Raw genomic sequence first — 22,422 nt, 5'->3', positions numbered from 1 at the left:
GGAGGGGCGGGGGCAGCGCTCGGCCCGCGCCGAAATGGACGCCCGGGAGCAAGACCCGCCCGGCCCGACGGATGGAGGAGGAGCAACGAGAGGCTTTATTGGCAGCTCGGAACGCGGGGACGGGGGGAAGGTGCTGGGCTCGCGGCTGCTAGAAGAGCCGGGCTTGAAACCCGCCCCCGAGGCGCAGCGTTTCGTCAAGTCAGAGCTTAAAAACAGCGTTATTTTACAGACAGAACCGCAAATCCTGGTCCGCGTTGTACTGAAGAGAACGCAGAAGCCGCTGCAGGGACCGCGATCCCTGTCCCGCTGGCCGAGAGGAGGAAGCGCCGCCCGGAGCCAGGGGCGGTGCTCAGCCCACAGAGGCCATGATCACGTCCACCGGGAGCTCCTCGGCGCTGCGGGCGGTGACCTGCATCGTCACCGTGTCCGTCAGCAGCAGGCGAGCCCGCAGCAGGAGGTCGTGGCCGCCCCGGAACACACCTGGAAGGGGGCAGCGGGTTAGGAGGGAGCCCAGGTGGCATCGCTCCTTCAGCACGACCTACCTGGGACCCCTGCAATACACAGCCCTCGTGAAAATTAACTTTAAAGTCAGCTCCGGCTGAGAAGAGATCCGACCCCTCCCTCAGCGACACCGGTCACTCACCTCTAACCTCCAGCACCCAGCCCCGTGCTGGGCAGGAGCACGGCCCTTTTCCCCTCAGGCTCCCTCCGGAACAGAATGCTGCAGAGCACCAAGGCAGCACGGCCCACGGGGCTGAGCCTGAGCTGATCCCAGCTCCCCCCAGCACAGCACCCTCCCTCCATTCCCGTACCAGTTGCCCTACGCTCGCAGAGACAAAAGTGGCAGCATGGATAAGCCTCCAAACCCCGCCCGGAGCTCGGTGGGCACAGCACAAGCTCCCGGCGCAGCTCACCTGCCAGGTACAGCGTGTGGGAATTCTTGTTATCGGGCACTTTATCCGACCGCTCACAGGGTTGCATCCCCAGGAACTTCACGATATTACTGACTGCCTCTGTCAAGAAAAAGGAGTAAAATAGGCTCTGCATCATGGGTGCCTCGACAAAGACACACACACAGTGATGGAAGCCCTCCTTGCACGGCCCTTGTCCTGCGGGGCACATAAAACCAGCGACTACCATGCTTTAAAAAGCCATCAGGGAGGCAGAAGCAACACACACATGCAAAAAAGGAAGAAAAAGCCGCCGCCACGCAGCAGTTCTGTTATTTGATGTGGCCAAGGTGCCAGCGCAATGAGAACTAGAGAGTGAATGAGTCAGGCAGCAGCAGCAGCAGAGTGCAGCTGGCTGCACGCTCACCACACAGCCCTGTCAGCAAGCTTGCTTCTCTGGGGACAAATGCAGAAGGAAAAAGACACCTTGGAGGAGAGAGAGGTCCAGGAGGGATTTGAAAAGGCCTCAGGGAGGGTACTCCAAGCCCAAGGTGCTGTGCAAGGAAGTGCAGACATAAAAAGATGCCCTTGTCCTGTAGCTAAGTCATCAAAAGGACCATGTTTTTGTAGGCTTCTCAGCAACAACTGGATCTTTAATACGTGGTGAAAGGGAAGAGAGCTTGCACCATGAGCTGCCCACCAACCTCATGTCTTCTATTTGCATCTGTTGAGTCTCCAAGGTCAGAGCATCTCCTCCTTTCCCAGAAGGAAAGTGGGAGCTCACAGCTGAACTACGCTTTGTTTGGGAGGGCACAGCATGAGAGCAAAGCAAGATGTTCTCCCAGTTCCCACAATCCAGTCTGGTCTCCACAGGGCCCAGAATACTCATTTGTTAGTTCAGGTTTCAACAAACTGGTTTTCACATTAACCAGAGGTCTTCATGTAACAGCTGTGGTGAAATTACTTGTGAAGGGTTTTGTCCTGCCTTTCCAAGAGAGGTCTAACCCCAGCCAGATTGCACCTCCAGTCGTTGCTCGAGGGGAAGAAATGTTAAGAGCCCTGCTGGGTTCAGACACTCCCTTACCTTCAAGGGTTTTAATTGCAGACAAGGTAAAGGTTTCTTCCTTTTCATACTCATCACCCACTTCATCCCAGGCAGCTCCAAAGTTTGGCTTCAGAACTCGCTGGATGTGATCGGCCACTGTTACCTCAAGATCTTCAAGCTGGTGGTAAGAAGAGGTCCAAATGAGACATTGTTACTTACCTTGCTCTCTCCAGAGTGAACTTTAGACTGGATTCCCTAAGATCAGGTGGACCCAGGAGACAAGCCTCCACTTCAACTCAGGAATATGTCAGAGCAAGCTCTCTGTCCCTTCTAATTTGCTCAAGCAAAGAACAATCGGCTGAGCAGCTGCTTGTCCTGGGAAGCCAAGCTATGCCACTTCCAAAGTTTACAGAGCAGGTTCCCAACCTGAGTGCAGCCCTTGGTCTGACAAGGATCAAAGCACTGGGCAAACAGCCAGAACAATGGATAAAACAAAACAATAGCTGCTGGTGCTCACACCGGTGTACCATCTGCTTCCCTGGAACGCACATAAGCTTTATTTTGCCTTTCTGGCCTATCGTTTTGTAGGCTGGCAAAGTACTGTGAGACGCTGTCAGATGCTTGCTATCACATAAGGCTGCATGCCAGGATAGCTGAACTGCTGCTGTGACTACGTCTGTGCAAGGAACAACTGGGTTGGTCCCTCTGGAGCACGTATCTAAGAGCAGTCAGTGCCAGAACTGTCCTGACACCAGCCTGCATTCACTTCAGCAATCGCTGCAGGAAACAATCTCCTCTTGAATCTAGCTGAAACAGATGGAAGCGTTTGTTTAAATATCACTCAGATGCCCTGGGTGCCTGGTGGGAAGCAGGCAGAGGGGTCAGCCTTGCACATTCCTTTGGAAAAATCCCTCCGCACTCCTTCTGGGAGGACGTCGTGTCCTCAGTGATTCACTGCACAGCAGCTCCCCTAATCAGATTCACAACAGTGACAGGCAACACAGAGATAGCAGCTTTTGAAGCTAACGGGGCAAGCTGAATTCATGTCACAACATTCCTTCATCTCTGGAGGGAAAGCACCACCCTCTGAGAGGCAGTTCCAGTTTCTGACCAAGCATGAGCTTAGCTTCTTCCTGTGCGGTGAAACAGCCAGGAGACATGATTTCACAGCATCAGTGCTTTCATCAGTCTCAGTGCTAAGGAGATAATGCCAGAGGAAGAGCGAGGATGGCAGTCTTCCTGTATCAGAGAGGCCACTGGTAATTAACCACGGAGAGCAATTCTGGCAGGAAGAAGAGATGGCCAGCAGCCTTCTGTCTCCACAAAACTGACCGTGCCACAGCTGGAGCCCATAGGGCACAGCCAAGCAAGCCCAGAGAACACACCATTGCCTCTCAAAATAAGTATCCTGCATATCCAGGGGTCTGCCTGGAGAACAGCAGGAAGATGCTCCAAATGAGACAAACAAGCTCCCCAAACCCACATCTTGCATCTTGGGACAGACACCACAGAGGTGTCAAGACCCCTCTTCTCCTTGTGATTCTGTCTGCAGCAGTGTCAGCAGTGACATCATTGCTTGCACGGCAAGTTACTGGGTACAGATCACAACGATGCCCAAGACAACCACAGTTTCCATGATGTGGCACATGCCCAGCTCCTTACCACATACTCATCCTCGTAACCCTCGTCGTCTGTCTCACCCGTGTTTGGATCACAGTCCTTGACAGTGAATTTCATCATGCAGCTGAACGTGCAGGCCACTGCAGGAAGGGGAGGCAAAGCTCATATTATCACCAGATCAATACTCCTCTGTAAGAGAACAGGGCTAGGAAACCTGGGGCAGGTGGGCTCTCCCCCTCCCACTCAGCAGCACAGGTTTAGCACATGACCTAGAAAGCATGCTGACAGCTTCTCTCTCTGAAGGACAAAGTATTTATTTGTAGTACTAAGGCCAGCAAATAGTGATAAATACAGACTCCTGATGGCTGCACCATAATCTTCAGATCGAGTCCCGTTACTCAGGAATATCAAGTTGTGTTGGGAATACAAACTAAGCCTGTCCCATCAACCTCTTGTGAAGGAGGTGAGACCCTTATCTAGGGATCAGTTCAGGCACCTTGGAAATGAAACCACCTTGCGCTGCAGTGCAGCAGATGATTAATACCACTCAGCTGGGAGAGGAAGCAGTGACTCATCTCTGAAGATAGGCACTGCTGCATGAAGGGCAGCAACACACAGGTGAGCAGTCTCAGAACAAACCAGGGTGATCAGAGCACAGTCTGAACCAGGTTTATGTTCCGGACAGTGACAAACAAGGGAATGTCCTGTTCAAATAGGCATTGCTGGAATTCTGGCCATTTGCCTGAAATACTCCTTGAGTACTCAGTGTCTGTGCACTTACAACACGTCACAGTCAGGCAGGCAACCACTCGCCTCCCCACACGCTAACACAAAGAAGAGGCAGGCTAAAGGACAGCCCAGGGTGCAGTGAAGACATCTCAGCAGAGATCTGAATGCTCATCTGCCAGTTCCCACAGCCTATCTTAACAATGCTTTAGCACAAGGGTACTAGGAGGAGAAAGGAGGCCTGACAGCCCTCAAGCAGCAAGGAGAAGTCATGCTTGGCATCACTCAGGGATGCACCCACACATAGTCTATAAATATCTGCAAGGTAGAATGCATGTGGGTGTGAGCAATACGGTATGCTTAATTTGGGGGAATATCAGGGAAAACAGAGCACAAACTGTTTACCTGCTGTTGGATCCTCTTCAGACAGTGCCACCAGAGTGTAGCAGGTGCCTGGCTGGTTGTACACCAGGCTTTTGGCAGGTATGTAGCCAATGACCTCATACCCCTCTGTTGGCTCCATCTGCACAGTGACATTCTCCAGGATCTGATCATTCAGGGTGTTGGTACAGTCAAACTAAGCAGGGAAGGGGAGAACAAAGACAGCTTGAAGCTCTCAGCTACAGATGTAACAGCAGATTCACTTCACACATAGTGGGAGCATGGTGTTACCTTGTGAACTGCCTCTGTCTCAGCAGGGAGTCTGGCTATCACAGGGTTCATGCTTCCATTTAGTCTCAGAGGAACTTAAAGAGGCATTTAAATGTTTTAGGGGAGAAGTTAAAAGCTTTCAGGAGACTCTGGTGCTCCACCAATTTATTTTTATATTATCTTTTTTATTTTTTTTTTCTTTAAGGAAATGACACAGTGATTTCAGCAGATCTAAACCTGATGTCTACACTTTGAACTGGCTGCAGTGACAAATCACTCAACCTTATACAGTTGTCTCTGGCAAACAGACAACAGAAACAAAGATTAACTCCTCTGAGGACTGTGTGAGCAGTTCTGAGCTTTTGAGAAAGAAACTGCCTACGAACAAAACACCACTGCTCATAAGATAGCACTGGACTTGCTTGAACTCCCCAAGGCCCAGGTAAAGAGTCTGGTACATTGACTGAACAACTCCCATGCAGCAGGAAGGTGATACAGCTAAGGCTGAGACCCACAAAAATAAGCACCTGTAACAAAAAGGCTAAAACAAAATGCAGGAGATTAAGAACTCTCCCCCATCCTGTTGTGTAACATTTTCAGCCTCTCAGATATGGCAGGCTTCACTCTTCTGTGCTCAAAGCATGTGCCTGGGGATCCTGAGGAAACAACACAGCTCCCTTTGCCAGCTCCTCCATGAGAACAGCCCCACCTAGTGGGTATCTCATTGTCATTTGGACTGCACACACACGCATTGTTCAATCAAAACCACCCGGGTGCTAATTTCTCTTTTTTTTTTTCCTGAGGCTCTGCTGCTCAGTGTGAGAAACTAAGGACCCATTACAGTGACGAGCTTGAACACAGATCTCCCTGAGCTATTTCTTCCTAGTGAGGTTTTTACTCATCAGGAGCTTATTTTCCAATCCTCTTTTGGCACCTCATGCCATAGCTACTCACCTGGAACACCATGTGGCTGACAAACGTGTGCTTGGTGCAACGAACCACGTACTCTGTTTCCAGCTCTGTTAGGGCAACAGGCTCTGGGGAAGACTTGAAGAGCGGGCCCAGTCCCCGGAACTCTGGAATCGCTCCCAGTTGCTCTGAAACAGAGAATGCAGGAACAATTGCTTTCCCCAGCCACAGAAAAGTGTTAACCTTCTCAGAGCCTTCAGTTAAACAGCTGGAAGCTGCTGCAGCAAGTAGTCATCCACTGAGCAGCCACAGCGTTCACTAAAACTCCTAAAATTAAAGGCAGTCCCATCTTCCTCTTGCCCACATCTGCCCACATCTACTGCAAGCATCCCCACACCCCAACAGCAAACAACTGGTTTGGATGCCCATGTCACTCTTTGAGGGAAGATGGGAAAAACTAGAGGGGATAGGCAGGCTCAGCTAGAAGAGGCTACACAGTTCTCACATACAGGTGCAGAAGAGGCCTTGCATCAGCTTACCTTGGAATATTTCTTGCCGTGTTGCTGCCACCTTCTCTGGCTGTTTGGCTACAGCAACAGGGGCATTTTCTGCAAGGGAAAAAAAAAACAATGAAAACAACCAAATACAACCAAGAATAGTAACTAAATCAGAAAACAGATCAATGCCTGGAGGGGGATTTGACTAAGTAAAGGAGGAGAGCTCATTTCTCATCTCGCTATAGAGCAGACACCCATTTTTAGCTTCCTAAACACCTCTGGTAATCCTCACTGAAGCTACTGCAATTCAAACTATTACTATTATTAGCAGTTGGACCAAACTGAAACGCTAATGTGGGAGTAACAAGATTCGCTGGCCTTTGTCTTTACAGAAGATATAATCCCACAAAATTCAAAAAGGATGGATCTCAGCAATTCCCAGCAAGGCCAAAGCAGATCAAGGGCTGGATGTGCCAGGGAACTATCAGCAATTTAGATCAGCACGCAGCAGACTGATTCTCACCTGCTCTTTGCTCGATGATAGGAGCTGTTGCCAAAGGAACAGATTTCAAATCAAAGGGTTTTTCAGAAGGCTCCAGAGTATACTGATGCAGAGCCCTCTCTAGGCCAGGGATGGACACTGTTAAACCTGGGGACAGAAGGAACAAGTCCCTGAAACCACAGATAACACCACCTCTTTATCATGTGTTAATGCACCAGGAGAGGTGCAGCCTTGTTTTGAGGACTTCCTGTGTTACCATTCAGGATGTAGCCAGCATTGAGGGCTTTCTGCTTTTGTTCCAGAACATTCAGGTAGAATGTGGCTCTGTCTCTCACTTCGTTGTCATCATCCATCACACACCTGAGAAGAAAGCAGAAATTTTGCTTCAGCACAAGGCAGCAGAGTGAATCAATCCAGGTTAATTACATATAACGAATTATAAAATATTACACTCTAGTATACTATAATTTATTATGTAATAATTAAACCTAATTATAACTACAACTTAGTAGCATCCTCACTCTGCCCAGGATCTTCAAATAACTGGTTTGTCCCTGTAATGTTGAGTGACACTCACCTTTTCAGTAACACCAAGATACTGGGTAACATCTCCTCATTCTGTGCTCCAAACTTGGCAAGGGCACTCACAGCACCTGTAACACAAGTCATAAAAAAAGAATTAGGATACGAAGAAACCACCTGAAGCTTCCTCCACCCCCTGGCTGTGTTCAAATGGCACATCAGAGACTCCAGACCTAGCATACAGCTAGGCAACAGTAACCAGAGAGAAGCAGACGTTTTAGTGAAGTGCCTGGAGACCTCCTCTGTTTAGTTCCACGGGGTCCTTGTATCATCTCCATTTCTCAGCTGCAGGCCAGCTCTTTCATCAATACTACTGCAGCATCTTTGCTGCATAAAAATATCCACTCAGGACACAAGCAAATCACAATCCTCAAAAACAGAGGTGTTTGTGCACAATATTTCATTGACAATCTATCAAAGGGCAGCTTTCAAGATCTAGATCTTACCTGCCCGGACTTCCTCGTGCTCCAGGACAACCCTATTGTAGATGAACCGAATGTATTTGGAGGGGTTATTGGTTTTAGGTCCTTCTTGGCCCAAGAGGTGGAGGATACGTGTAGCCAGCACGGTGAACTCGCAGTCCTCAATGAATTCACAGAGGTGAGACAGGCCTGTTTCTTTGCTCTCTGAGTTTTCCTCAATGATGCTGATGATGCAGTCCACAATGGCTCGCTTGTATTCAAAGCCACCCTAGGGAGCAAAGGGAACCGCTCAGCTGGAAAGCTCAAAGCACGTCAGACATTCTGAATTAGCCAGGCAGGAAAGAATTTCCTTTGAAAAGGTCACTCACTCCCAATGCTTTTAATCTGAGCTTGAAAGGAGAAGGGCAGTAACGCTGCCCACCTCTTTTGACCCTCTTTATTCCCAGAGGACCAGCTAATACTCAACCTCTCTTGCCAGCATCCTTCAGAATAGCTGTAGTCAAGAAAAAAAAAACAAATCCTAGAGAAACAGAATCCATCAGCTTGAAGGGTTTACAGCACCTTTAAAATCCTCTGCTGCTAGAATTAGTGCATAAAAAACAGCCATGTGGGAGGAGAAAAAAAAAAATCAGCCTTCTCTTTAGCACCAGACATCTGAGGATGAATCACAAGAGAAGTATATTAAGGATGATATCTGCCACAGCAGGGCCCAGCAAATGGCCCTATTAGTGTGGGAAGATAGGCAATCAATACCTCCCCAGGCACACCCCATAACCTGACATGCCATTAATGCTCAGTTATCTTCAGACATTATTTACTAGTGTCCTCAAGACACACCACAGGATTAAACTGCACATTATCCTCTGCCAATTACATGCACAGTTCTGTGCATTTGGGGGATCCTTCTGTAGCTACTTGGGATTAAAGACACCCGTTAAACAGAACGGTTTGAACTATTAAACCACATTCATAATGATGCCATCCACCCACAGAAAATCTAGGAAAGTTGAACGGTCCATTTTTCACAGGAGTGAAATGAGGGCCTTTGGTTTGTTCCCAAACAAGAGGCTGTAATTGGCAGGTGATGTCAGAGCAAGCAGCGGTGCCAGCTGTGTTGCAGGTATGTTAGCTCATTTAGAAACAAGCCTCAGCAAGCCTCTGCTCCATAAAGCTGTCTTTCTGCAACTGTCAGACTGAATGCAGAGAATGGTTATAGGTATTCCTGAACCCTTCACTGCAACAGCACAGAGAACAGAACAAAAGCAGCCCTGTGTGATCAATATGTTGCTACTTAACCTTTTTGTACAGGACAAAACTTCTTGGAATTTGCTGTCCAAGTATAAGAGAAAGCTGGTTCAAATGTGAAACATCTATGGTCTGCCAACAGATCTGCTGTTGCCTGCATTTGCTTTGAGAGTTAGTAAGCCCCCAGAAAAATCAAAGAATGAAAAACACAGTGAAAATAGGCCAGGGGTCATTTCTGTCAGACTGCGAGCCTTTTAGGGCAGGTAAAGACTCTCACTGCGTGGCATTATCAGTAAAACCCAGATTCTCATAGGAACTACCATGCAGTCCTGCAATTCATACGTACCGTGGTGGTAAAATTACTAATATGCTCAAAGTTAGTAAGGCTTCTGTCTGACCTGTCCTGAACTGTACTTGTGCTATTATGCACTCGAGTCCCTAGATCTCTGACAATACAAAAAAGAACAAAAACCAGTTGCCCTGCAAACTCACCTCTTCCCGAAGCATAGTGAAGAGAAAGTTCATGAGGACAGCGTGTTTGCGAGGGTACTTCTGGCACAGCGCATTGATGGCTTGCACCACTACAACCTGGAGGAAAAAGGGGCAAGTCAAAAGGAGGACAGTCTCATTGGACAGCAAAAATATAGTTGAACTATGTCAATTTGGTGCTGGTCTCTGGCCTGGAAGCTATGATTTTGCCTTTAGTTATCCAACAAACAGAGTTCCAGGAGGATACTAACCTAGAAATTAGAGGAGACTAATCTTTAATATGCTGGTCAGTCTCTAGCAAAAGCACATGCTTGCTGGGTTTAGAAAAGAGAGACTTGCTAGTCAAAAGGCTTCTACCCACAGGAGACCATATGACTCTGGAGCTGTGTATTGTATGACTGAGGCTGATAGCATCAGGTTCTCTCTTGCCAAAATGATGCAGCAGAGCTGCTGGAATGAGCTTAATCCAAGCTTTCAGAGTACACATACAAACATGAACACAGAGCAAGGGGTTTCTTCAGGAATCTGCGTATTCCCCCCCACTTCCCACCTCCTTACTTTGAATTCGTCTGAGATTTCTGACATGAAGGAGGAGATCTGTTTCATGAGTCGGTCGATGCTGCTCTCACTGCCAGTTTTCAGCAGTGTGGTGATGGCCAGGGTGGCTATGCTGCGGTTGGAGTCTGTCACAAGGTTCTCCAGGTCCAGATTACAGGCAGTCACAGCAGACGGGTGCTTCATGGCCACCTACAGAAGATGACAAGAAGTGGAAAAACCATGGTGGGTTTTGCTAACTGGTCCTTTTCAATGACCACTCTATAAGCTCTCACTCCTTCACATTAAAATAAACGCTACAGATTGTACACGAGGGTCATCTTAGGCAAACTATTCAGCTGAAGTTTAAGAAACAATCTCTTTCTTCCTGCAGAATCACATCCACTGCTGGAAAAGAAGCCAGTAACAAATGATCTTTAATTTTTCCTCACTTATTCTCCTCAATACATTATAATTCAGATTCTGCGAAGGAAACAAACTCCCACCAAAAATTCAGCTAGCCTAACTACTAACAGTTTTTCCAAGTGGAAGCACAGACATCACCACTCTTTCTTCTTCTTTTTAGAGTTGAGATGGTCAAGGGAAATGCTTAGAGCAAAGACTGTCATGGAACAGTTCAAGAAGCACCAAGGTTCGATCTCTGTATTACAAGGAGCCCCTTCACCACAGGAAGCTCAGAAGGGAAAAGCAGTAACATGCAAGAACATTGACATACTCTTACACACACCTGTGGAAAAGACTGAATTTTTCTTCTGTAAAGTGTTCTTTTTTTATTCCTCTTGTAAGCAAAGAAATACAAGGCTATAGCCCAGGGTGGAAGTTATTCACGCAAAATCATCACCTAGCCTGGCCCCCTTTTTTTTCCTCAAGCCCAGTGCGTGAGAAATTATTACAGCTCCAAGGAAAGCAGTTCCTACCTTGTTTAGGGTACGGACAGCTGCATATCTCAGAGCTGCTTTCGGGGAACTGCAAAACAGCTGCAAAACTGCAAGGCAGGAAAACCAACAAAAGCAGACATTTAGGCAATCTGTTATTGAAGAGCACTGCCTACCTGTAGCATGAGATTCAATGAAGAGGCACATGCAAGCATAAGATAGCTAGAAGCATGCTCAAGATGCAACTAGATTTACCACGTTCTTTCCTCTCCTCCCTGTTGTTCCCTTTGCCACATCTCTACTGACAGCCAGCTCTCACCCATCTCCCTCTTTTTCCATGATGCTACTTTCCTTTGCTCCTCTTGAAAGTCCACTTCATCGTGTTGTCAGCTTTCCTACTAAACTAATTTGAACTGCTGTTTTTCATTCCTTTACAAGCCCTGTTTCTTTGCAAACCCTGTTCCTTTCCTAGCACTTGCCCACAAAGGGCACCTTCCCTGCACAAACTCCCTACCTGCCCTCAGTCCCTGCTCAGAAGCTCTGAACTGGAGCAAGCTGGGAAGGCAGCCTGGCTGCTTGAACAGTCGCACTCAGTCTAAAGCAGGGAGATTTATGAGTTAGAATTGAGAAACAAAAACTCTCCAGTAACCCACACCTGAATAGTCCAGGCAAATACCTTTACAGGAGCAAAGCTATTCATACATACCAGAGGCTCTCAACAGCAGCACAAAGCAACAGGAGAACAGCACCAATACAAGCCCGAAACTATACACGGTCCTTGTTTCTCAGGGTAATCAGCAGGCACAGTCATGTAGGCATATGATTGCCATGAGCCATTGCCATGAGCATCACATTTACCTGAGACAGCCGGTGCCAGCTCTTTGGCAGTACAGTTGGGAAGGTTAACAATGGCAGAAGCAGCTTCATAGACCACCATCTCATGTTTGTTTCTTAGGCAGCTCTCAATGAAATCAAACAGTGGGCTATCACGGCTAAGGGACAAAAAATACAAGAACAGATGAAAACAAAGATGCTAGCAGAGATGAAAGAGTCCAGAAGCAGAACCAGACAGATCCATTGCCTGTGGAAAGGTAACAGCAGCCATAAATCCACTGTCCTCAGATTCTGCAGTGGTCATTACACTGTACTTCCAGCATGCTTGGCTCTTTTCTGAGCTGACAACCTCTGCCTTACAGGCTAACTGGAATCTCCCTTAGCTCTCACGCAATTCTCACCATACATACCACAAATCTTATCCTCCAGGAAGCCAAAGCACACATGTGCTAGCCAAGTAGCTATAGAAAATGAAACAGAGTATCTTGATAAAAAACAGCTACACAAAACTAGAAAGAAAAACAACAAAGTATTTCACGGGCAAGCACCTACACAGACGAGACTTGCAGAAGCAATTCCCTAACAACATGAAAGCATCCTGTGATTTTCTCTGCTGCCTTTTAACTAGCAATTAAGGGTTAGAAGTTGCACGCTGCTCTTCAAAGAACAGAAAAATTGCTCTCGTCAGATGACAAGCAATCCCAGGAGAGGAGACAGAAGCAGGACCTGAGGAAATCCTTCCCACAGGGAAAGGAGCCTCCTCACCTGCCAGGCTCCTCTTCCAGCAGCTTGCTGGCTACTCGGATCATCATGCAGTAAGCAAATGGTGACTTGAGGCCATGGCGCGTGAACTTGCTGAGCATCTTGTTGACTGCCAGGCGATCATTCTTCCGCACATGGTAGAGCAAGCCCAGAGCATGATACTGTGCAGGGAAACAAAACCACACTGAGCTCTTTACACTTTTATCCCGTCTGTGGCCTGGTGTGTCCAGCTGAGCACCAACAGGTTGCTCCACTCCCAGCTGCTGCTTGCAGTTCCCCACGTTGCCATTGCGTTTCCTACCTGTACCATGACATTGTCACTGGAAGCTGCCTCCTGAGCCTCGTTCACCCAGCGTTTTACCACGTCAAAACTGGTCTTCAGCAGGTGCTGGTAGAGACAAAGCCACAGAGAACCCATGAGAGAAGGACGGAGAAAGCTCTGGGAATCACTGCCCGTATTAAGAAGAAACCAGTCTTCCTCATGAGGGGGCTGGGGGCAGCAACTTGAAAAAGAGCTGAGGACCAGGATGCAGAGACCAGGCCTTGTCAACTGTGGCCTTACGAGGCTGGACACCTCCCACAAAGTCCTCACCTTCACAAAGGTGGGAATAGCAACAGTGATACCCTACCCTGCAGAAAATCTCCTGGCTTGTTTATCAATATTAGCAAGCAGAGGACAAAGGAAACAGTTTGACAAGAAATAATGCTGCCATGTTCATACCACGGTTAAAGTTTGACTGTGCTGGGTATTACACAAACATAAAAATCCCTTCATTCTTGTCTGCAGAGCTTACAATCTCCAAACAAGAATTCAACAGACAAAGCTCCTCAGGCTTCTTTTAGTGCTCTTATTGACAGGAAGAACATACATGCTATTGTGAGTGCTGGACCACCAGCATCTCTGCCACAGTGCCTAACAAATACCATGCAGTTCCTACAGTTCTGCAGTAGGCAGTGAGAGCTTCTCCAGCTGGGCTGCTATCACAGAAACACCACTGGATACTGACCCACATATCACTTTAAACTCTAAACATGCCAAATCTGCAAGGTTGGTATTTAATAGGATGCCTAGGAAACATAAGCATCAGAGACACTTGCACCCCTAAGCTGGTCATTTATTCTCCTCTCAAAGATGTATTCAGCCACAAATCCACTCAATAAACTGAAGAGATCCAAGACACCCAGACAGCTCCCAGCACTTCAGACATGGAGAAAGGACGTGCTGCTTTCTAATGGTGCACTAAGTCTTCAGAATTAAATTACTTTGAAACAAACTGCGTTCCAATTGTATTACACTGAATAAAAATACTGTTCTCTTCCCCCTCCTCCTCTGTTCTTTCTCATGTATCCCCTACCAAAGGACAGCTCCAATATGACACTCCCAAGATGTCCAGTCCCACCACAGATAAGTGCTTCCCAGCTGGATTGTTTGTCAGGCCCACACTGCAGGGCATACCTACCAGGGAGGACACCAGAGCAGAGCTGGACACACTTGGCACTTTGTCAACAATCGCCTGCTTCATGTAGCGCTCGATGGCCTGGAGCATGGTACTCTGCAGGGAGAAGGAAACCACAGCTGATACGGAAAACCAGTCAGGAGTGTGAAAGAGGAGATGCAGCGGGATGGGGTGAACAGCCTAGGGCTGCCCCAAAAGAAAAGCTGCACTTACATCAGTGATTTGACAGAGTGCTCTCACAGCAGGGCCTCGGTAATTGTCGTCCTTCCCAGTCATGTCTTTGGTTAAGCTGGTTGGAAATAGGAAGCCCTCAATACTGCACTCTTGAGCCAGCAGCTCCTAGGTGCATGCAGAGAGCCCACAGAGCAGCAAGCAGACAGGAGTACAGCTGAGTGTCAAGCAGGCAAGTGCAGGTCTCAAGCAAGTCCCACCAGAGTGGGAAGGCAGGAGAACATCCGCTTGCAATAGGGGAAAAAATGTCAGCACTGCCACATCTTGTAACCAAAAGTGACAACTCAAATACTCGAGAGCACAGGATACAGGCACACAGCACATTTCAAATGCATTACTAAGAGTTCAGTGCCTGTATTTGAACAGGCTCTTTCAAAGGAGGAGATTTTTTCTTCTCCAAGAACATTCCCCATCTTCACAGTGCTTGGAGACTGGAGTTATCTCCAAGAGGCTGGAAGGACATTACTGGAGAATGCATGAATGTAATAACAGCAAAACCAAAGTGACTGACCTGCTAGTAACAATGATTACATCTTCTGCAATAGAAGACATCTCTTTGATGGTCAGGTAACACATCCTGCGGAGAGTTGGCTAACAAGGAAAGAGGAAAGGCAGACATCAGCAGAGAGGATCCCAGGGAGGAAGGGATCTCCGTTTCTCCTGCTTTCATGACTTAATTGTGAAGATCAGTAACCTAGTACTCTCAGAGAGCCACAGTGACCAAGTGTTAAAAAAAAAATTGTATTCATTAACAAAGCAGCCCTTCCTCTTCTAAATCACTCAATCTTAGGATGAAGCCACAGGGCTACTAGATTTACCTATATCTACAGTTTCATCTTTTACTTGTTGTTCACATGAACGAGACAAAAAGCTTGAAATCAGGAGCTGAGGGCAACCTGTTGCCTCAAAAGCAAGAAAAAAAAAGCAATTTGCATCCCAGAGCCTGAAGATTCCTACGCTCATCTCACAATTTCAATACTTTGTAGTTTGAGGGACAACTACCTACTGGCCTCCTCCAGGTAACAGTCACTAACGCTCAGCAGGAAGCAGGATCTTTTAACACTGGACACAAAGCATAGCATATCTGATTACATACTTGACCAGTGCCTAGCACCATCTCAAGAGTTAAACAACAGTTCAGAGGAAGACTCTGTTTCAGGAGCCAAGTATGCTTTAGTTAAGCTGCTACAAGAGCAATGCAATGAAGCTGATATGTTCCTAGACTTTCAACCTACTCTTCCCACTTAGATCAGTAGCTCCAGGCAGGCTGACTGCATAAAACGACATCTTGAGGCTGAAATAGACACTGCTGACAACTTGCCTCACTAGATAAATACAGTGGAAAACAACAAGCAGACTTACATCATTGGACTGAAACAGCTTTGTCATGGCAAAGAAGGATTCGGTAGCCTCCATAACACCCAGGTGCTCCCCCTAAAAGATGTTTGAAAAGAAGGAAGGAAATCCCAGTTACAACCAGATCTGGGCCTGCTGCAGGTGCAAGGCTCAGTCTCACACATACAAGGAAAACAGGCATAGTGTGGCTGGAAGGAGGGCAGATCTCCTTCAGAGTACTCAAACAGAGTAAAGTCCTGCCTGACAAAGCCCCCAGCCATGGCTAAATTTTGCTTACTTGTCAATATAGATGACAGCACAATTTATCAGGTTACTAAACAAAATGACTTGTGACAAGACAGCTTCTTTTTTTTCTTGTGTAAGAAAAGCTTATGCCATACTCCCTGTAAGCACCACAGCTAGTCAGAGCCAGCTACAGCCATTGCATATAATGATGCAGAGAGGCCCTGGAGCAGGGAAACTCCACGAGAAGGGTAAATACCTTTACAAAGCTGATCCTTATTGCACACAGCTTCTGAGACCCAAAGGCCTGGACTGACAACCATCTTTGGCATCAAAGAGCTGTAGGCTTACAGCTTCTAAGTAATAATAAATCACAGACATCAATTTCTTTATATTTAGCTGCTCCTACCTTCTCTACCCCACCGAACGTTTTAGGCACTAAGAAGGCAAGCAGAAGCTTAGTAGCACAGAAACTGCTCTTATTAAATTCTTTTTATAGGATATAGTCAACTAAACTATTCAGAAGACAAAGCTTAGAGAAAACTGTCAGAAGAACTTATCAGCTTATTTCTTTCTCCCTTACCTGGTTTATGAGGTACAGAATCTTGGTGAGGATGTGAGCACATTTTCGTGGGTTTATGGGAGTCTCATTAAATACACGTGCCTGGAAACAAATCACAGACAAGGATGTTGACACCAGCACCCCCTAATAACCATTGTTCTGTCTGGCCTGACAGAAACAACAAATTGTCAGTGAGGTATGGCAAAATCCATTTAATGACTTTGGATCAGTTTTCCCTCAATTCCTGCTAAACAAGGCCCCATTTTAAGCAGCTGGTTCTATAGTCTCACCCTGAGACTGCAAATCCCAGCACAATGAAAGTTTAAGGGTTAAATCCTCCTCACACTTCCACCCACACAAGTTTGGATTGTGTGCTAGCTAAAACACAACCCTTCTGACAGATGTCAGCTATCTCCACAAGGCTAACGGGAGCCAACACCATCCACCGTATGGCAAGCAAACAGATAACGCCGAAGTAACAGGGTCTGGGGACTGAGAAGTGTATCTGATGTCAAACAAAAAGGCTTTTATTTCAGAGGAAAATCAGAGTCTACTCAATAGCCACAAACAGTCTGCTTATAGGCTTTGAAATCTACAAGCTCAGGATGTTCAAAGCTAATTTCCCAAGTTTCCTGCTTTAGGGTGAGCTTTCCCAGATAGCTGCATTCTATATTACTACTTACCATTTAGAGCCTACTTCGTTACAGAGATCATTTCAACTCTCTCCCTTCTTCCCTCTAGCAATAAAACAAGAACTAGTGGGAGTACTGCCCAGTATTTCAGGTGCTAGTAGGACCACAACAAAGCCCTGCTTCGCCACTAAAACTCCCCACTGATGTACTCGAGAGAGGGAGACACTCCACCCAGAAAGGGCAGCACAAAGGAGAGCTTCTAACAATTTACCTCCTGCAAGACTGCGCTCTTCTCCAGGTGCTGGAATGGGTTGGAACCCCCACCTGCAAAACAAAGGTAATGAAAGTCTTTGCAGGAATTCTGCTACGGGAAAGCAACTCTCAAAACAGCTGATACAAAACAGTATCAAAAAGATACGCCCAGCATTTATTGGGTAGCTTTTTCATGAACACCACATAATCAGTGATCCCATTAATCACCAGTATTAATGAGATGATTCCCCAGCAGTTAGGGAAGGCAGAGCAGACAGGACATCCTTCGATTTATCACCCTCCAAGAAGTAACTTGCCATGAGACTGATCAGTTGTAAAGTAAGGAGCCCCAAGGTACTACTTCCAGCTCCAGGGCTGGGATGTTACTGACAGTTAGAGCACCAATAAGACAGTTGGAGAAACAAAAGCTTAGAGTCACAGGCACAAAGAGAGTCCTTGCCAGGCTGGAGAGTCAGGAGTGCTTTATCCCTTCATTATATACCAATCAGGAATCCACCAGTAAATATTCTTTGGCTCTATCACTAATTAAGGGAACAAGACAGCAAATGAGAGAGTCTGGACACAGAATAACATTCATTGTCCCTCTTAATAGAATAAATTATATTAAACAATGAACTACTCACTAATTAAGGATGAAATAATCTGAGAGAAAAGCATCATTATTCTGCATTCTCTCTATTAGCTTGCCTCCTTCTAAGCATCTCTGAGCCACAGCATCTCAAAAGCTGCCGGTTATTGATAAGCAGGCTGTAATTAGTACCAATGTTCAGCCTGGCTCTGGGACAAACAGCCTTTTCCAGCGCTACTCCAACACTTAACAAGCCTGAGCTCTAGGACTGGTCCAGCGCAAGCTGCCCTGCCCCAGAAGCACTGCACACTGCTGCCCAGAGCCTTCGCAATAAGAGGCAAATCCATCTGCAGCCTGACTCATTTCAGGTTCAGTGCCCTCCGCTGGCTCAGGCTGTTTGCATATCCAGCAGGTGGCTGAGCAAAGCACAGATGCTTTGGTGGCATTGGGAAGAGAAGAAAACACGGGGAAAAAGCAAAGTGTTTCTGGTCTAAGTATCTGAACGTGCTTGAAGAAAATGGTTAAGAGAGCCCTTCTAGCAGCGTCTACAATCCTAAAATGACAGAATGGCTTGGGTTGGAAGGGACAACAAAGATCATTTAGTCCCAACCCCTTGCCACGGGCAGGGCTGCCAGCTACTCAGTGAGGCACTAGAACAGGCTGCCCAGGGCCCCACCCCGCCCGGCCTTGAGCACCTCCAAGGGCCTACAATCCCTAAGCTGGCCATCAACAGGAGTATACCGTCCCTGCACCCCTCGCAGCGCTAAGCATCCTGAAATTTATCACACGAGGCCTCGCATGCCCCTCACAGCACGCCGCCTCTACCTGTTCTGATCACAGAAGGGGAAACAGACACAGCGCAGGCAGCATCCCCAGAAAGCTCCCAGCCACCAGGCGACCAGCAGCAGCGATTTGCACCGATGCGCGCAGCAGCCCCCGAAGCACGGATCTCACAGCAGCCCCGCGCCCCACGTAACGCCTCCAGGCGCACCGCTGACGGCGGCCGCTCAGCCGGGGCTGCACGAGCCAGCCTGGACAAGCAGAGCAGCGGGATCCCGGCAGGCAGACCCCATCCCAGCAGCGGGGCGGGGGACGGCGCGATCCCCACGAGGCCGAGAGCGACAGCTCTGGGACACGTACGCGGCCCAGCGAGGCGGGGGCAGCGCTGGCGGTCCTCCTTCCACGCGAAACCAGCGGGGCCCGAGCGGACCGCTGCGGCGAGGCGAGGAGAACGCGCTGCGATGTACGCGAGCGGCGACGGAGGAACGGAGAGCCGCGGGTGCGAGCGGGGCCCGCGCAGCGGCAGCGCAGCCCCGGCCGGGCCCTCCCCTCACGGTTCCCCCCGAGCCCTCCCCTCGCTGCCCGCCGCCCCTCACCCGACTCTTCGTCCTTCTTGTCGAATTTCTTCAGCATGGCGCCGCCGGCGGCTGCGAGAAGCCCCTCCGTCAGCCGAACCGAACCGAAGCGAACCCAGCCCCGCTCCGCCCCGCTGCCGCCACCCGCCCCTTCCTGCCAGCCTGTCACTGCCGCCGCCGCACTGCGCAGGCGCGGGCCGACCCGCCGTGACGTCACTGCCGGCGGCGCCGCGAGTACGGGAGGGGCGGAGCTCCGGGTCGGGGGCGGGGCGCTGAGCGGTGTCCGTGGAGACGGAAGTGATTGACAGGTGGGGGAGAAGGGCGGGATCTGATTGGCGGAGGGAAGGGGGCGGGGCTCCGGGGGCTCCAGGGTGGGCGAAGTGGTGGTGGGTGGTGGGTGGTGGGTGATGGGTGATGGGTGATGGGTGAGGGGCGCGAGTTGGGGGCAGCGGGTTGGGGGGTATAGCGGAGTTTGCGGGGATCACTTTGGGGCTGCGGGGTGCCAGCGAGCAGGGGTCACCGGGATGGGAGGCACCGGGACCACGGGACTCGGGGACCTGGGGGAGACAGCGGGACCGGGGGATACGCAGGAGCTGGTGGCACTTGGAGGGTGCTGAGAGGAACAGTGGAGGGGCACCCCGGGACCAGCGGCAGCAGGGGACAACGTGGCACCCAGCAGCAGCAGGGACACCGGCAGGGACGACACAGCAGTGGGGATGGGGCCGAACCCCTCCTGATATCCCTGTGTCACCCAGCTGTCCCCCCACGTCCCCATGGCAGGGCTGTGACCCTTTCATCCCCTGCTCACCCCAACACGGCAGCAGCTGGCCTGCACCCCCTGCTCCACTCCCCACCCCCAAAATACCCCACCCCACAGTGGGGTCACCCCGACACCTCCACCCCAACACCGTGCTTTCTCACCCTGCACCAGGAGCTCCTCGAAAAGCATGGCCGTGTCCAGCCGAGCTCCAGCAGCCCCAGCAGCAGCCCCAGCGCTGGCCCTGCCCTTTGCTCGGGGCGGCTGCCCGCTGCCCGCTCGGCACTTATCTTGGGGCGCGTGGCAAGCCCCAGGGCGGCGCTGGGTGGCACCACACAGTGCACACGTACAACGCTCATAGGTCTGGGTGGGCTTTATGGTGTACAGAGCATCTCGACAGAGGGTACATAGAAAACTGGGGGTCAAAAGGCATGGACGGACACCCCCTGGGGCACACCAGCAGAGGTACGTTGAGGACAAGGACATACACGTAGTCCCCGCTGCACCAGGCACGGTGTCACCAGGGCTGTCTCGGCCTGGTGCTTTGCTCCCACGGTGCTGACATTGGGTTGTTAGAACAGCAGCTGCTGGGTGCACACCGTCTGTGCAGCCCATCCCAAGGATCAGTTTGTTTGGGGCTGAATCCTGCACCTGCACGGCTGGGCTCAGGGAACGGCTGCCAGCAGCCCCCCCAGCCCCACAGAGTCCCTTGGCCATGGCCGTGTGTCCTGGTCACTTCCTGCGCCCGATGCGTGCCATCAGCTTGGCGTTGGCGGCTGCCTTGGCTTGCAGCTCCTTCTCCCGGGCCAAGTCCAGCAGGATCTTCAGGATGTGCATGGGAACATCGAGGGACAGGGACACCTTTTTTGCCGTGCTGCTCTTTTTTACCGCAGCAGCTCTGTTGGCGTCGGGGTTTGGCAGCCAGGGCCATGCTTCTCTCACCGACTCCTCCAGCAGCAGCTGCGTGGTTCCATCCAGCTGAGAGCCATCCCCAGAGCCATGGCCATGTGTCCCCCCAGGGAGCTCCAGCATTACCCCACTGCTGCCCGCCTTGTCCCACCCACCTTCATGCCAGGGGGCACCGGGCACAGCGGGGCCATGCTGGAGGCTCAGCCCTTGCACCATGCCCCATGGCAGCAGCAGGAAAGGCAGCAGCACAGCCTGCAGGAACAGAGCGCAGCGCTCAGCATCACGCCCCACCTGGTGCACTCCCTCCTGTTCACACCAAGGGGACAGGGTGGTGGCAGCGTAGGGATGGGGTGGTGAAGACAGCGTGGGGACAACACGGCGTCTCCTCCCGCAGCCGCTCCCCGCTCCACACCTGCCCTTTGGTCGGGAATGTGTGACGTGGGACTGGGACTCACGCCACTGCTGCCTCCTCCCAAGCTGCCCCCCGGGAGTGCCACCCCCCTGCTCTGTGAGGCAAGAGCTGCCCTCTCGGATGGGACAATTTGCCCAAAGTAAGCAGAAGGGTGACAAGAGCATGATGCAGCCGCATGCACGGCATCCTCAGCATCCTCCTCTGTGGGACCCTGTGCTGCTCTCAAGGCTCGCTGCAAAAAGCCGGAGGGAAGCAGTGGAATGCAGCCAGCATGCTCATCCTGCATCCCACCTCCCGGGTGAAACCCTTTGGAAAGCACCGGAGCGGGCAGCCAGAGGCAGCTGGATGAGCTGGAAACTGAGTGGTGGGGAACGGCAGAAAGCATCCAACCCTTGTGACCCATTTCCCAGGTAAATCCCCCCAAAGCGCCACTCAGGGGTGCAGCCTCACCATTTCCTGCAGTCCTTGTCCCCTGCTGCTCTCGTGGTGTAGGGATGGCAGATGGGGTTTGCCCCGCTCAGGGCTGAGCCCTGGCTCTTATCCTGCCCCAGCTCCACCTCCCGCCCCCCCGGCGGCATGCAGCAGGGCCGCTATTAACACATTTTGCCACATCACAGATGAAATCACCCCGGGATGCGGGTGGGCGTTTGCCCCCTCATAGCTCATGGAGCTGAATTTGGAGGGGATTTCGGGAACTCGGCATAATTTTCTCACACTGGACACCCAGCCAACTGCTGCTCCATAGAACCGAGCCTGCCCATAAGCTCTGCTGCCGGCTAGAGTGCTGTGGGGTGGTGGAGAGAGGAAATAAATGGGGCTCTGTTCTTCCTTCTGGAGACAGGGCAGGAACTCACTCCCCGGCATGGCAGAGTGGCCAAAATTAGACCGAGGCACTGATTCACACTGCACCGCAGCCTCATGTGCCTGTAGGTCGTGGGCACGTGTGCGTCAGCAGGGCACGGGGACAGGGCATGGGGATAGGGGGCACCAGGGCAGGAGGGCACCCAGCTTGCACCGCAGGCAGGACGTGGGCTGCCAGCAGCCATAGGGCCAGAGGCAATGGGGTCAGGTTGGCTGTGTTGCC

At 50.2% G+C, this 22,422-nt stretch overlaps 2 protein-coding genes across 2 annotated transcripts; both read right to left on the bottom strand.

Annotated features, from left to right (window-relative positions):
- Positions 73 to 19,432, bottom strand: COPG1 (coatomer protein complex subunit gamma 1). The gene is made up of 24 exons (XM_021410001.1): positions 19,282 to 19,432; positions 17,336 to 17,388; positions 16,454 to 16,534; positions 15,655 to 15,726; positions 14,804 to 14,883; positions 14,275 to 14,350; positions 14,065 to 14,157; positions 12,906 to 12,992; positions 12,608 to 12,765; positions 11,867 to 12,000; positions 11,051 to 11,118; positions 10,137 to 10,325; positions 9,582 to 9,677; positions 7,869 to 8,112; positions 7,418 to 7,493; positions 7,097 to 7,200; positions 6,862 to 6,987; positions 6,381 to 6,449; positions 5,887 to 6,029; positions 4,687 to 4,858; positions 3,598 to 3,695; positions 1,975 to 2,113; positions 915 to 1,013; positions 73 to 480 (listed from the first exon to the last, which is right to left on the bottom strand). Exons 1-24 carry the CDS (start codon positions 19,316 to 19,318, stop codon positions 350 to 352), a joined length of 2,625 nt encoding a protein of 874 aa, XP_021265676.1. The 5' UTR covers positions 19,319 to 19,432; the 3' UTR covers positions 73 to 349.
- UCN2 (urocortin 2) lies at positions 19,699 to 22,342 on the bottom strand. The gene has a single exon (XM_021409589.1). The coding sequence runs from the start codon at positions 21,500 to 21,502 to the stop codon at positions 20,750 to 20,752; it is 753 nt and encodes a 250-aa protein (XP_021265264.1). The 5' UTR covers positions 21,503 to 22,342; the 3' UTR covers positions 19,699 to 20,749.

The sequence above is a fragment of the Numida meleagris genome, chromosome 11 (assembly GCF_002078875.1).
Source record: "Numida meleagris isolate 19003 breed g44 Domestic line chromosome 11, NumMel1.0, whole genome shotgun sequence".
NCBI lineage: Eukaryota > Metazoa > Chordata > Aves > Galliformes > Numididae > Numida > Numida meleagris.
This window is presented reverse-complemented; position numbering and strand designations above follow the sequence as displayed.